At 45.4% G+C, this 13029-nt stretch overlaps 1 protein-coding gene across 1 annotated transcript in view; it reads left to right on the plus strand.

Annotated features, from left to right (window-relative positions):
* macf1a (microtubule actin crosslinking factor 1a) overlaps positions 1–7719 on the plus strand; it is a gene marked incomplete at its 5' end in the record, with an annotated part of 316154 nt that extends 308435 nt beyond the window's left edge. The window contains 4 exon segments of the mRNA XM_084311883.1: positions 265–328; positions 982–1092; positions 4357–4471; positions 5040–7719. Of these exon segments, the coding sequence (XP_084168009.1) occupies positions 265–328; positions 982–1092; positions 4357–4471; positions 5040–5290 (541 nt within the window). The 3' untranslated portion in view covers positions 5291–7719.
* Between the last annotated feature and the right edge of the window lie 5310 nt (positions 7720–13029).

Raw genomic sequence — 13029 nt, forward strand, 5'->3', positions numbered from 1 at the left:
GGGAGAAAATGTAGGTGGTCTGCGGTTTAATTCACTTGGGGTCTTGAAAAAAAAAAAACTTGAGCGCCCCCTGCTGTTAATAAATAATACTTTGGTTACGGAAACTGCGTAAAAGGATATACAGAGAAATATGAATGATAGGCAAATGTAAGGAGAGGGTAATTTCACCCTATGTAACAACACACACACGCACGCACACACACTCACACAGCCATTTTCTCACGAATTGTCTTGTCAGTCCTCGTCCCGTGTTCTCCTGCAAAGGAGTAGTTTCATCGTCGTCATCGTCATCATCCTCGTCATCCTCATCATCCTCGTCATCATGATCGTTCTAGAACAGAGGATTATTCGGCCACGTCGGCGCGTTGAAGGAGTCTAGCAGGAGTTCCGCTCGGTCGTCACTGCAGCCGTTGTTGTCGTGGAGTGTTGTGATTATGTCTCTCGTTTGTCTCATGCTAGTGTGTGTGTGTGTGTGCGTGTGTGTGTGCGTGTGTGCGTGTGAGAGAGAGAAGGAAGCGTGTTCTGTGGTGACATCTGTGTCCTCCCTGTGTCCTTGTCACGTTGACTCCTCCTGTTGCATGTCGAGAAGAATAATAATAAAATCACCAACGTCCTTAACTGTGAGATCTTTATTTGTTGTTCTGTTTTTGTTCTGTTTTTTTCCTTTCTTTCTATTTTGTTGTCTCCCCCCCGACCCCCCCCTCCCACCCCCAACTCCCTTCACCTGCCTCCTGCTAACCCGGCTTGGACTTGTGCTTCCTCCTCCTCCTCATCCTCCTCCTCCTCTGTTTTCATTCTGTGTTCTGTGAAAAAAAAATCCACCCCACTCTCGCACAACAACAACAAAAAAAAACACACTGCGCTACACTACTCCCTTGCTACCTTCCCTCGCTTTGGCCATTACTCCCCTCCTTTCCTCGCCTCCTATCCCCTCTCCCTCCCTCCCTCCCTCCCTTCCTTCCTCCATTCCCTCTCCTTCAGTCCTCCCATACTCACTCGCGTGACTATGCCAAGCCCTGGCTGGCACACAGTAAAACACCAACGCCAACCAACTGCTGCCCAGACCACAGCCACTCCACCCCTGGGCACGAGGTAACGCACACTCACCGTAGTCCCTCCACCCACCACCCCCACCCCCACCCTACCCACCCAATCCCTCCACCCCCCAACCTCCACCCCCATCCCCACTGGGGGCGCTAACGCACTAATACTCCCAGGTGATCGCATCATAACACACACATACGTACATACGTACACTCAAAACTTAAACCAATGTACATGATCACATTTGTCAGAGATGGTTTGGTATATACATACCGATGAATAGAAGGCTCTGCAGAGTCGAAAGATAATTTGATGATGTGGCAAAGATGTAACGTTGTAAAGGTTCATTAGAAATTGCAGTGACATTCAAATTAGGAGAAATGATTATATTAATTTCAGATTTGAGGTCACATCTTTTTTGACATTGTGTAGCTCTGTCTCTGTGTTGTGTTTTACCGTAGATTCGGTGTGAGGCTAGTAGAGCTAGTTGTACTTCCTCTTACAGTGGCCCTGTATAGTACTAGTAATATTAGTCATTCCTGGTCCATCTTGTGGTACAATGTCGTGTAATAGTATTTGTTATGGTTTTCATCTTCTGGCCTTGTCTGCAAAGTCTAAATGTATATCCCTGAAAATTCATGATCACAATTTCTTTCTTCTTCTTCTCTATTTAAAGGTGCACTACTATGTTTGTTTAGATTTGCAGATCCTGTGATTGGTTTACGAAACATATTTACAATTATGTTCATTGTAATTATGTAATGAATCTTAGAAATAATTAAATAATTTGAGGTGTGAAACGTATAGCACATACTTATTTGAATAGCCAATATTAGGGATGGGTACGATCTGTTTTCCCAGTACTCCCATTAATTATTTGAGTGATGCTCTGGCACTTGTTTAGCAGGGGTCACACAAGGTCCTTGAAGTGCTTAAAGTGCTTGATTTTTTACCAAAAAAAGTCAAGGCCTGGAATTCCTTGAAAACAGCCAATTTATTTTAACAAGGTGCTTAAAAAGTCATTGGAATTCAAATCAACCATTCGCATTGAAAGTTTTGTTCATCCATGATAAAATAGTTCTGAATCAAGAAATAAAATGTTTCTATCTAAAGTGTTACTAATTGTCCGAAATTGGTTTTAAGCCATAAATATTGGATACAAAAAAAACTGCATTTAAAAATGCCCTTTTAAAATTAACACTTTGAGTGCCGGGACACGTCTTTTCACGTCTTTGCTGGCCATGCTAAAGTTGCCGGGGGACGCTGTACAGCGTCCTTATATCAATATTTCAAAAATCTGCGATCGGATTCATTTTCCCCCTCCGCTGGCCTGAGATCCACCAGCAGGACCCACTGAGCTCTCTGGCGGTTCAGGAGCGCCATCTGGTGGCTGATCGGCGCAATCGCCAAACAGGATGTTGAATAGAGGTTGTCATGACGACCGTAGTACTTCCGGGCGCTCGCTATAGTTCATGTGACTCTGGCTCGTCACGCTACACGGTGATCGATTGGCAATAACTCGATAAACAACATGATTTGGACGTATATACCAATATACAAGCTGGAGATGGACCGGGTAAAAATATATCCCATAATAGGAAAATGTATACTCCACGCTCATCGCCCAACGGCGCGAGGAAGATACGGTAAGATTCAGCGTTATTTTTCAATGTCTTCTATACTAACTGATCTGATGAACATATGACCCACATTAGATGAATGGTATAACGCTGCCCACGGAATTATAAATGCCCCCTCGGCCATCCGGTCAACATCAGATGACGTGTAGTAACTTCTAGAACCATGTCCAGTTGGAATTTTTTATATCGCGCCGATTGCCATCAAACTGTATTTCATCATCAATATAATGCATTTGGGGCTATATATCACGTTCTGGAGAAAGCTGCAGAAAGAGATGAAAACATACTTATACATTAGACCATACTTTACTATGAATATGTGAATGAAAAAGTTTAACGTTGCTACACAATGAACAATACATATAGGACTTTGAATGGGCCCTAATAATGGCAATGTAGCAATAGAATTTAAAAAGTTATAGCCCTGCAAAGAAGGGGACTTTCTCCATAGACAAATAGCGCTGGCAACCTACGGTTGATAATGAATTTAACCCATGGCAGCCAAAGTGTTAAAGAGTGTTTGGAAAAGTACTTGAAAGTCCTTGCATTTCATTTTGCAATGTCTGTGGGAACCCTGGTTTAGGGAAATGTATTTTTAGAACACATCTTAAAGAGCATGGCAGCAGCAATAACAATGCACAGAAATATACTCTATGCTTACTGCGTATGATGCACTTTTCTGCTAAGGAATCTACCTTGCCTATATTACTACCTACCTACTATGCTAATATGTCTTTACTACTATGCACTCAAGACTGTAGCACTCAAGTTCGACACTGTTTGCCGTCACTTGTAGCTGCCAGAGTCGTACCTACCCTTCCTTCTGACTTGTTGTACAGAACTTGTAAGTCACTTTGGATAAAAGCTAAATCAAGTCGGCTAAATGACTCGAATGAAAATGATTCATGTAAATGTATTGTCAGTCGGTTACCATTTGTAATAATTACAGGTCTGCAGCAGGTCTCTCCACTCATGGAACGGCATGAGTCTATGAACGCTACACAAAGTGGACGACATGTTGTCGGCACAATTTGGAAATGCGCAAACACGAGCCGCTGTTTTTATCTTTTAGACGACGCTAAGCGATCAAACCTTTCGCTGTAACGTCAGCATATTATCCGTAGAATCCTCCTCGCTCTCTCGCGCTCCACAGCTTCCAGTGTCATCTTCCTGCAACAACTCGCGCCTCGTGGGATTTCGGAGAGGGATTTCTGTTTCAGTGACAAAAACAAGCACTTTTGGTGGACGTCCTTGGTGGTAAACCAAATAAAATAAAAGATAAAAATCAAGTTCAGTTGAAACGCGATGCCCCCATCCCTAACCAATTATGTTTGAACAAAATTGCGTGCTCTGCCATTCCAAACAACAACAGTCATAACAGTCATTGTCCAGGTTGCTTTCTAGTTTCAAAGTTCCATGGAACCAAATCAAACAGTTTGCTCATTCAGTTGTGAAAATATACCATAGCATTTTTTATTTTTCCCCCCACTTCTCAGAGTTTAAAATCTCTCTCCCAAAACGACATAGTGCACCTTTTAAAGGTTAAGTCACAAGATATGGACTGAGGTTATGGTCAGGGTTTGGCTCTGCAGCCTGGCCAGGAAGCAACTCCTCCCGGTTGAGTTCACCCGTCACAAGGTGTGTTGTTGACGTTCTCTCTCTCCTCCCGCAGGGGGCGGCGTCGGGGTCCAAGCTCAAGAGGCCCACCTTCCACTCCAGCCGAGGGTCGCTGACGGGGGAGAACGGAGGGACGCCTCTCACCGGCGCTAAACTGTCTTCACGCACTGGTGAGACGGGGAACCTCTCTGATTGGCTGTCAAGTGTTACGTCATGGATTGGGCTGTCAAGTGTTACGTCATGTTCATTGAATTTGGGCGCCATCGTTGAAGTATACTTTATATTTGTGTGTTGTCTCAAGCTTGTTACACTTAGTATGGATTTCTTTTGTCCGTCTCATGGTTGATCCCCTTGGGGGGGGGGATTCGGGCGTCATAGCAGGAGGAGGGAGGGGAGGCACAGGTATGGGCAGGGTAATAGTAGGAAGGCAATAAAATTTGATCAGAATGTAAAAATATGAGAAAAAATAAACAATATAACAATATAATTAACTATGAATATACAGGTGGGACACTTGTTGATTAGTGTTTGTAATTGTATTTTTCTGAAGCCAGTGTTGAGACCTCAATCCCTACTCAGCCTCATAATGTTTGTTTACGTTGTTATTAATCTTTAATTCTTTTCACACCGTTCTCTTGACCCTAACATTTCCACTGTTCTGTACTTTCCCCTTCTCTTTTTTTCCTCCCGCCTCTCATCCTCCTCCCCCCCTTCGATCTCTCCGTCTGTCCCCCGCAGACCCCAAGAGGACCCCGGCCTCGGCCAGCCGCGCGGGCAGCGGGGCGGGCAGCAGGGCGGGCAGCCGGGCGGGCAGCCGGCGCGGCAGCGACGCCTCGGACGCCTCGGAGCTCCAGGACTCGCGCTCCGTCGGCTCGGACACGTCGGACACCCCGCGGAGGCCCAGCGCCGGCGGCGCCAAGCCCTCCAAGATCCCCACCATCTCCAAGAAGGCCCCCAGCCCCAAGACCCCCGGCTCGGGGAAGAAATAAAGAGAGAGGGAGAGAGCCACGCCCGCACGGAGGTCTGAGGAAGGACCGTAGAAACGGAGACTGTAGAATATCGATATTCCCACACGTTGCGCGGCAGCTAAGCTACTGTCGTCGGCCGTCTCCGCCGTCCCGCTGGTTTTGATCCAGAACACACAAAAAACGTGGGACTAGTGCACAAAGACCGATAACCATACAGACGGCATGGAGGACGGGATACGCGTTTCTCCGTTTCCCTCCCTCACACGCTCGCTCATATCACGCCCCGGGGGGGGGGGCCTTGAAGCCTGCGTGTGTGCACTTAAAAAGACAGCGGGGGTAAAAGAATAAACGAAAGTAAGACTTTTTGCTGCCCCCCTTCTTTAAGGACTGATCCCGGTTTGCCTTCCTGTGTTTTTTTTTCTCTGTCTCGTATTTGGAACCGTTCTAGACAATGTTGTAAGGGTTTCCTCTAGAGCTGTTTCTAGACGACTGGCTTCTGATTTGAAACCGACCGATCACCTTGACTTGATGCTGCCTTATTCGTGTTCCACGTTTCTGTCCTAAAACCAGAGATCCGAGAGAGAGAGAGAGAGAGAGAGAGAGAGAGAAAGAAAGAGAGAGAGTCAAGGTTGAGTCTTGTAACCGCTTTACGTCTCTACAACAGTGACACACAAATACACACCCCTTAAAAAACACTCGCAAATATTTACACAGGTGGTCTGGGTGGGCGAATTACGCCACAGTGACTAAAGAAAAGAGACGGAGAGAAATGAATCGTCGGTCTGTGGGTCGGATGCCGCTACGGCGGCGAGCGAAACCAGGAAATATGCAATTGACTGCCATCTTGTTTCCCCTCGTCGGACCGGTTTGGGTTTGGGAGGAGAAATGACACCTCAGCATGTTTGTGGCTGGGGGAGAGCGGCACAGACAGACCGACCGACCGACCCAACGGAACGAGGACTTTTCAATGTTTGGGGCGGGAGGAGCTTCCCTCATCTGACCACTTCCTGCTTCCAACAAACGGACTAACCTCAAGCCCAGGAGACTGTGGTGGTGGCAGCGCTAACACTGAGGACACAAACACGCACGCAGACGCACGCACGCACGCACACACACAACGTCTTCTCCACCACTGAAGCATTTGGACTGAAGTGTGTTTTGTGAATGTGTGTGTGTGTAAAAACTCCCAACAGGGAGGGTTCGGTCACACGGTTCTGCAATCTGAAAAGATCACACAAACTCTCAGTAGAAATCAGCATTTAATTTTTTTGTTCTTTCTTGGTGATACTGGACTAACAGCACATGTTATGGAGATGTTATGCGTGCGTAACCTAACCCCCACGTTAGTGACTCTGTATTACCAGCTAAGAAGTCAACGACCAGCGCCCACTAACTGTCAAGTTCCGCTGGAATTCCACCTTAAACAGCCCCCCCCCCCGCCTCCCTTGCGTTGCCTTTAGCAACCCAGGAGGACAGACACACACACACACACACACGCACTCATGTGTACCGTGTGTGTGTATGTATGTGTGTGTATCATTGTCACATGTTACAGAAGTATGAGGTCATAGACTTGAGCCACTGTATGCAAAGATTTCATGTTATCAATGTCTATTTTTTCATCCCCAACCCCCTTCAATCATGTTCTGGTTAATTTATGATCATGTTGTACTTCTTAGTTTTCTAGCTTAAAGAGGATATATATTTATTTTTCTGTTCCACGTCGCATCATCTTCGTCTCGGAGGAATGATTAGTATTAAGATGGTGAAATCATGATCTTTTCTCTTCTTTTTTTTTACCAAGGAAATGTCCAATCCGCTCGTCTACATCGTGTGTGTGCGTGTGTGTGCGTGTGTGTGTGTGTGTGAAAGTATTTCTACTACTTTGTAAGGTTAACATCACTCACCAGGATGCTGACTGACTCCAATGGCAGTCTTGCTGTTTCTTTTGACTACAATTCCCAGGATCATGACCAAAGGGGTTTGCCCTTTATTGTGTTTGCGAAAAAGAACTACATATATGAACGACTGGGACGTGAGCGGGGGCGAGCGAGAGGGAGTTCTCTCTCTCTCTCTCAGATGCCGCACCACCACCCCCCCCCCCCCCCCGCCCTCTCCAGTGTCTCTCCTTGTGCTCTTTTTTTTTTTTTGTCCCGTCCTTTGACGGGGCCAACGTGGACTCTGTGTGTTATCTCAGTGTAAGAGATGAAGTTTATGGAAACCTAATAATGAAAGACAGTAAGGAAGAAACATCTTAAGGTGATTTTTATTTATTTATTGTCTCTTTTGAGGGGGGGGGGGGGGCACAGGAGACTAGTCCACCACCTTTTGATGCTGTGCTGTTCTCAGTGTGTTCATGAGGAACACAACGCAGGAGGGAGGGAGGGACGTCAGTAGAGGTCAATTGTGTAAAAAAAAAAAAAAAACTAAGATTATAAACAATTTTGTTCTGTTTTTGTATTAAAAATATGCTTGCAGTAAAATGGTCTCGTGCTGTTCATTCGTCCTCATGTTTGACTTTTGTTCCTCTGTGCCCATAAGAAGCTGTGTGTGTGTGTGTGTGTGTGTGTGTGTGTGTGTGTGTGTGTGTGTGTGTGTGTGTGTGTGTGTGTGTGTGTGTGTGTGTGTGTGTGTGTGTGTGTGTGTGTGTGTGTGTGTGTGTGTGTGTGTGTGTGTGTGTGTGTGTGTGTGTGTGTGTGTGTGTGTGTGTGTGTGTGTGTGTGTGTGTGTGTGTGTGTGTGTGTGTGTGTGTGTGTGTGTGTGTGTGTGTGTGTGTGTGTGTGTGTGTGAGTGAGTGAGAGACAACACACTGAACAACCAATGGTGTTACGCTGCTCCAAACACTACACCGGGGTTCTAGGATAGAATAAGGGAGTAGGACTAGGAGAATGTGTGCAAACATAAAACTGATTTATTTTTGTGTGTGTAAAGGTGCATGATTTATTTTGGTGTGTGTATGTGCACGTGTCTTTACGTGTGTGCATGCCTGAGAGTCAGCCACAGAGGCGACCGGACATTGCAAGGTAATTGGGGCTAGGGTACAATTAGCCTCCATAGAGATAAGGACACGCCCCACTGGATCCTCTGTGGGGGGGGCTCCCTAGCTGTGGTTGTGGTTTGGCTGAACCGTCTGCTGCCTCTGGCCTTTCACCATGTGGCGTGTGATACAGACGATTTTGCCTCATCTTACCATTTTTTCTTTTTTACCGTTTCTGTGGTAAGTGGACTGCATTTATATTGCAGCTTTTATCCAAAGCACCTTACAACTTATGCCTCACATTCACACGTTCACACACACACAAATTTCACAACCATACTAGCAAAAAAAAAACACATAGCAACACTGAACTGGCGACTTTAATACAAAAACATATACATTAATACATTTAGGCCTAATATTATTTCATCTCCAGACACATGGGCTGGCCGCCCAAAAAAAGGTAATACCCGAGGGCAGAGGCGACCATGCAAGGTGCCGACCTGCTCACCCGGCAGCAGTTAGGGCTTAAGTGTCTCGCTCGAGCAGACTTCGACACATTGCCAGGAGGAGGGGAATCGAACTGGGAACCTTCTGATTACAAGACGACCTCCTGAGCCACTTTTTGCCAGTCTGTGTTACCCCACAAAGAGTAATACCCCGTACCCCACCCCCCTCACATGCTCCGTGTTGAAGGCAACACAGGCCTAAACGTTGTGCCCTAAATAAATTCACATTGGGAGCTATTTAGACATTCCTTCTCCTCTTCATACGGGTAACTCGGCTCCTCCTCTCGAATCAAACCGCTGTTGGTTTTGTTCCAACTACCCTGAGCTGCGGGTGTCCAGTGTGAAGAACGGCGTGGATTGCGCTGAGAAAGGACTTTACTGATGGACATTAACCCTTTCACTACCACACTACAAGAAGGTTAACCTTTCACTATTACAATACAGAAGGTTAACCCTTTCACTGCCACACTACAGAAGGTTAACCTTTCACCACTATTACACTACCGAAGGTTAAACGTTCACTACCACACATAGTAGCATACTACATGAACCTAGGCGTCCACAAAGACGACTTCAAACTGGAAATAGTAACTACAGATGAGGTACTCAAAAAACTGAGCGCCCTCCAACCAAACAAGGCCACTGGCCATGACAACATCCCCTCCAAATTCCTCAGAGACTCAGCAGCAGCCATCACCCCAGTCATCACACACATAATAAACCTCTCCATAAAACAGGGACACGTCCCCAAGGACTTCAAAATTGCGAGAGTAACACCCCTGCACAAAAAGGGCAGCAAATTAGACCCGGGTAACTACCGCCCTGTTTCTATCCTTACATCCATCTCGAAAGTCATGGAAAAAATAGTATACGAACAGATCGAAAAGTACCTCGCGGAAAAAAATCTAATCTACGAATTCCAATCTGGCTTCAGAACATCCCACTCCACTGACACATGCCTTCTCTACTTGAACGACCACATCAAACAAGAGGTGGACGCGGGCAAATACTGCGGCATGGTCATGCTGGACCTACAAAAGGCCTTCGACACTGTCAATCACACCATTCTGATTGACAAGCTAAAAGCAATTGGTTTTGATAGTTTATCAGTGAGCTGGATACAATCCTACCTGGAGGGGAGGGAACAGATGGTGGAAGTAAACGGTACCCTATCCCCCCCCCTCACAGTGAGCTGTGGTGTTCCACAAGGAAGCATACTAGGACCGCTACTATTCCTAATTTATGCAAATGACATGTCGTCAGCTTGTGACTGCAACTTGTTCCTGTTTGCGGACGACTCAGCCCTGCTGGTCTCTGACAAGAACAAGTTACAGGTTGAAAAAGCCCTCAGCTCGGAACTAGGCAAAATCTGCATATGGCTCGCCGACAACAAACTATCATTACACATGGGCAAAACAGAGTCCATTCTCTTCGGTTCAAATAACAAACTCAGCAAGACCGACGGCTTCTCGGTTACAGTGGGTGACAATATTATCACAAGGAAAGATGAAATTACCTACCTGGGTTCCATCCTAGAGGCTAATCTTTCCTGTGACAAAATGGCATCCAATGTAATAAAAAAAGTCAACCAACGAACGCGATTCTTGTACCGGATCTCCTCTCTGGTAAACAAGAATACCCTGAAGACTCTAGCAGGAGCACTCATTCAAGGGTACTACGACTATGCTTGCACCTCATGGTACCAAAGCACCTCAAAGGCACTAAAAAACAAATTACAAACATCTCAAAACAAGCTAGTCAGACTACTACTTGACCTGACTCCTAGAACCCACCTCACCCCTGCCCACTTTGACAACCTAGGATGGCTTAGAGTAGACGACAGAGTACAGCAACTTGCAATGGGCCTGGTCTACAAGATACACTACGCGACCAAGGTACCCATGTACATGTCAAAATACTTCCCAAAGGTCAGTGAATACCACGATCACAACACCAGAGGGAGCTCCACAAATCATGTAAAACCCAGATTCGGCTCAAACAAGGGACTAAACACGTTTAGCAATTATGCCACATCAATGTGGAACGCCCTACCTAAAGCTGTAAAGGAATGTGAATCACTACCCACCTTCAAAAACACTCTCAAAAAACACCTACTGTACGTGAGACTGCAATTCGAAACTGGCCCCTACAAATGTCCTAACCTAGTTGTACAGTAAATGACCAAGTAAGGCTTTGTCAATATTCCAATGTACAGTGTAAAATGTGTGTGTGTCCCCTTCCCACCCCCCCCCCCCCCCCCCCCCCCCCCACCTCCAATGTACAGCCCTCACCCAACCCACCCAACCCCACCCAACCAACCTCCTCCAATGTACAGTTTCTATGCCAAATGTATATACACTCCTTTTCTGGACACTTTTGTATCACAAACAGTACTGTATTTGCAAATCTGATATGTCATAAATGTATAGATGTAGCAGTACTGTCTATCTGTATGTCATGTATGTCATATATGTTATGATGAATTGAAAATGGGGGACCCTGATGTAAACAAGACGAAAGTCTTTCTCTGGTCTGCATCCCCTTAACAATTGTATGTATTGAGCTGTACTGTACTGTACCCATTCTGCAATCTGTTAATAAACTTTTCAATCAATCAATCAATCACACTACAGACGGTTAACCGTCTGTAGTGTGGTTGTGAAAGGGTTAAATCATTCGTCGTGTGGCAGTGAAAGGGTTAACATTCTGTATTGTCGCAGTGAAAGGGTTAACCAGTGTGGTAGTGAAAGGGTTAAACAGTAATTAGGAAATGAGGACTAATCCAAGATTCTGAACGTATGATTCAAGCAGGATCAAATCATCGTAAATGACATAGTGGGTTTTAAGGAAGATAAAGGGATGTCCCGATCACGTGATCGGGGTCGGGGGCCGATCACATGATTTTCAGAAGCTCGGGATCAAAAAAAATTATTGGGAGTAAAAGAAAAAATATATAATTTTTATTTTATTCAAAAAACATGACCATGTTCACATCTTAAACTCATACTGAGGCCTTAGTTTTGGTTTTAAATTACATATCATCATTCATTTATTTATTGTCGCACAGAGCAGAAGAATTTGCCAAAACAAACGCATTTCCTTTGATTTACACCGTCGCACGACAGTGATGTATGCCCAAAATAGCAGACCAAAAATGTGTATCGGCAGATACTCAAAATCACATGATCGGGATCGGATCGGGAGCGAAAAAATGCGACCGGGACATCCCTATAAAAACCTCAAGGAACTGGAAGACATTCTTGAGGTCAAGTGTTGGGAGGATTTCTCATGTTCACTGCCTCCAGATATTACCTGTTTATCGTGGAATTAGGGAGGGGGGTTGAAAATAGCATTGTCCTGTTTGTTTGGTGGCTCCACCACCAGAGTATGAGGTTTGGTTTTTTAACGGTCTGCCCACTACGACAGCTGTGCATCTGTGTTTACACAGGAAGTCTAGCCTTCTCATTCCTCCTCTAGTCTGTCCACTATAACACTCCTCTTCTCTAGTCTGTCCACTATATCACTCCTCTCCTCTAGTCTGTCCACTATATTACTCCTCTAGTCTGTCCACTATATCACTCCTTTAGTCTGTCCACTATAACACTCCTCTAGTCTGTCTACTATATTACTCCTCTAGTCTGTCCACTATATCACTCCTCTAGTCTGTCCACTATATCACTCTAGTCTGTCTACTATATCACTCCTCTAGTCTGTCCACTATATCACTCTAGTCTGTCCACTATAACACTCCTCTAGTCTGTCCACTATATCACTCCTCTAGTCTGTCCACTATATCACTCTTCTCTAGTCTGTCCACTATATCACTCCTCTAGTCTGTCCACTATAACACTCCTCTAGTCTGTCCACTATATCACTCCTCTAGTCTGTCCACTATATCACTCCTCTAGTCTGTCCACTACATCACTCCTCTCCTCTAGTCTGACCACTATATCACTCCTCTAGTCTGTCCACTATATCACTCCTCTAGTCTGTCCACTATATCACTCCTCTAGTCTGTCCACTATATCACTCCTCTAGTCTGTCCACTATAATCTATATCACTCCTCTAGTCTGCCCACTATAACACTCCTCTCCTCTAGTCTGTCCACTATATCACTCATCTAGTCTGTCCACTATATCACTCCTCTAGTCTGTCCACTATATCACTCCTCTAGTCTGTCCATTATATCACTCCTCTTCTCTAGTCTGTCCACTATAACACTCCTCTAGTCTGTCCACTATATCACTCCTCTAGTCTGTCCACTATATCACTC

The sequence above is a fragment of the Notolepis coatsorum genome (assembly GCF_963971535.1).
Source record: "Notolepis coatsorum genome assembly, chromosome: 4".
NCBI classification, from domain to species: Eukaryota; Metazoa; Chordata; class Actinopteri; order Aulopiformes; family Paralepididae; genus Notolepis; species Notolepis coatsorum.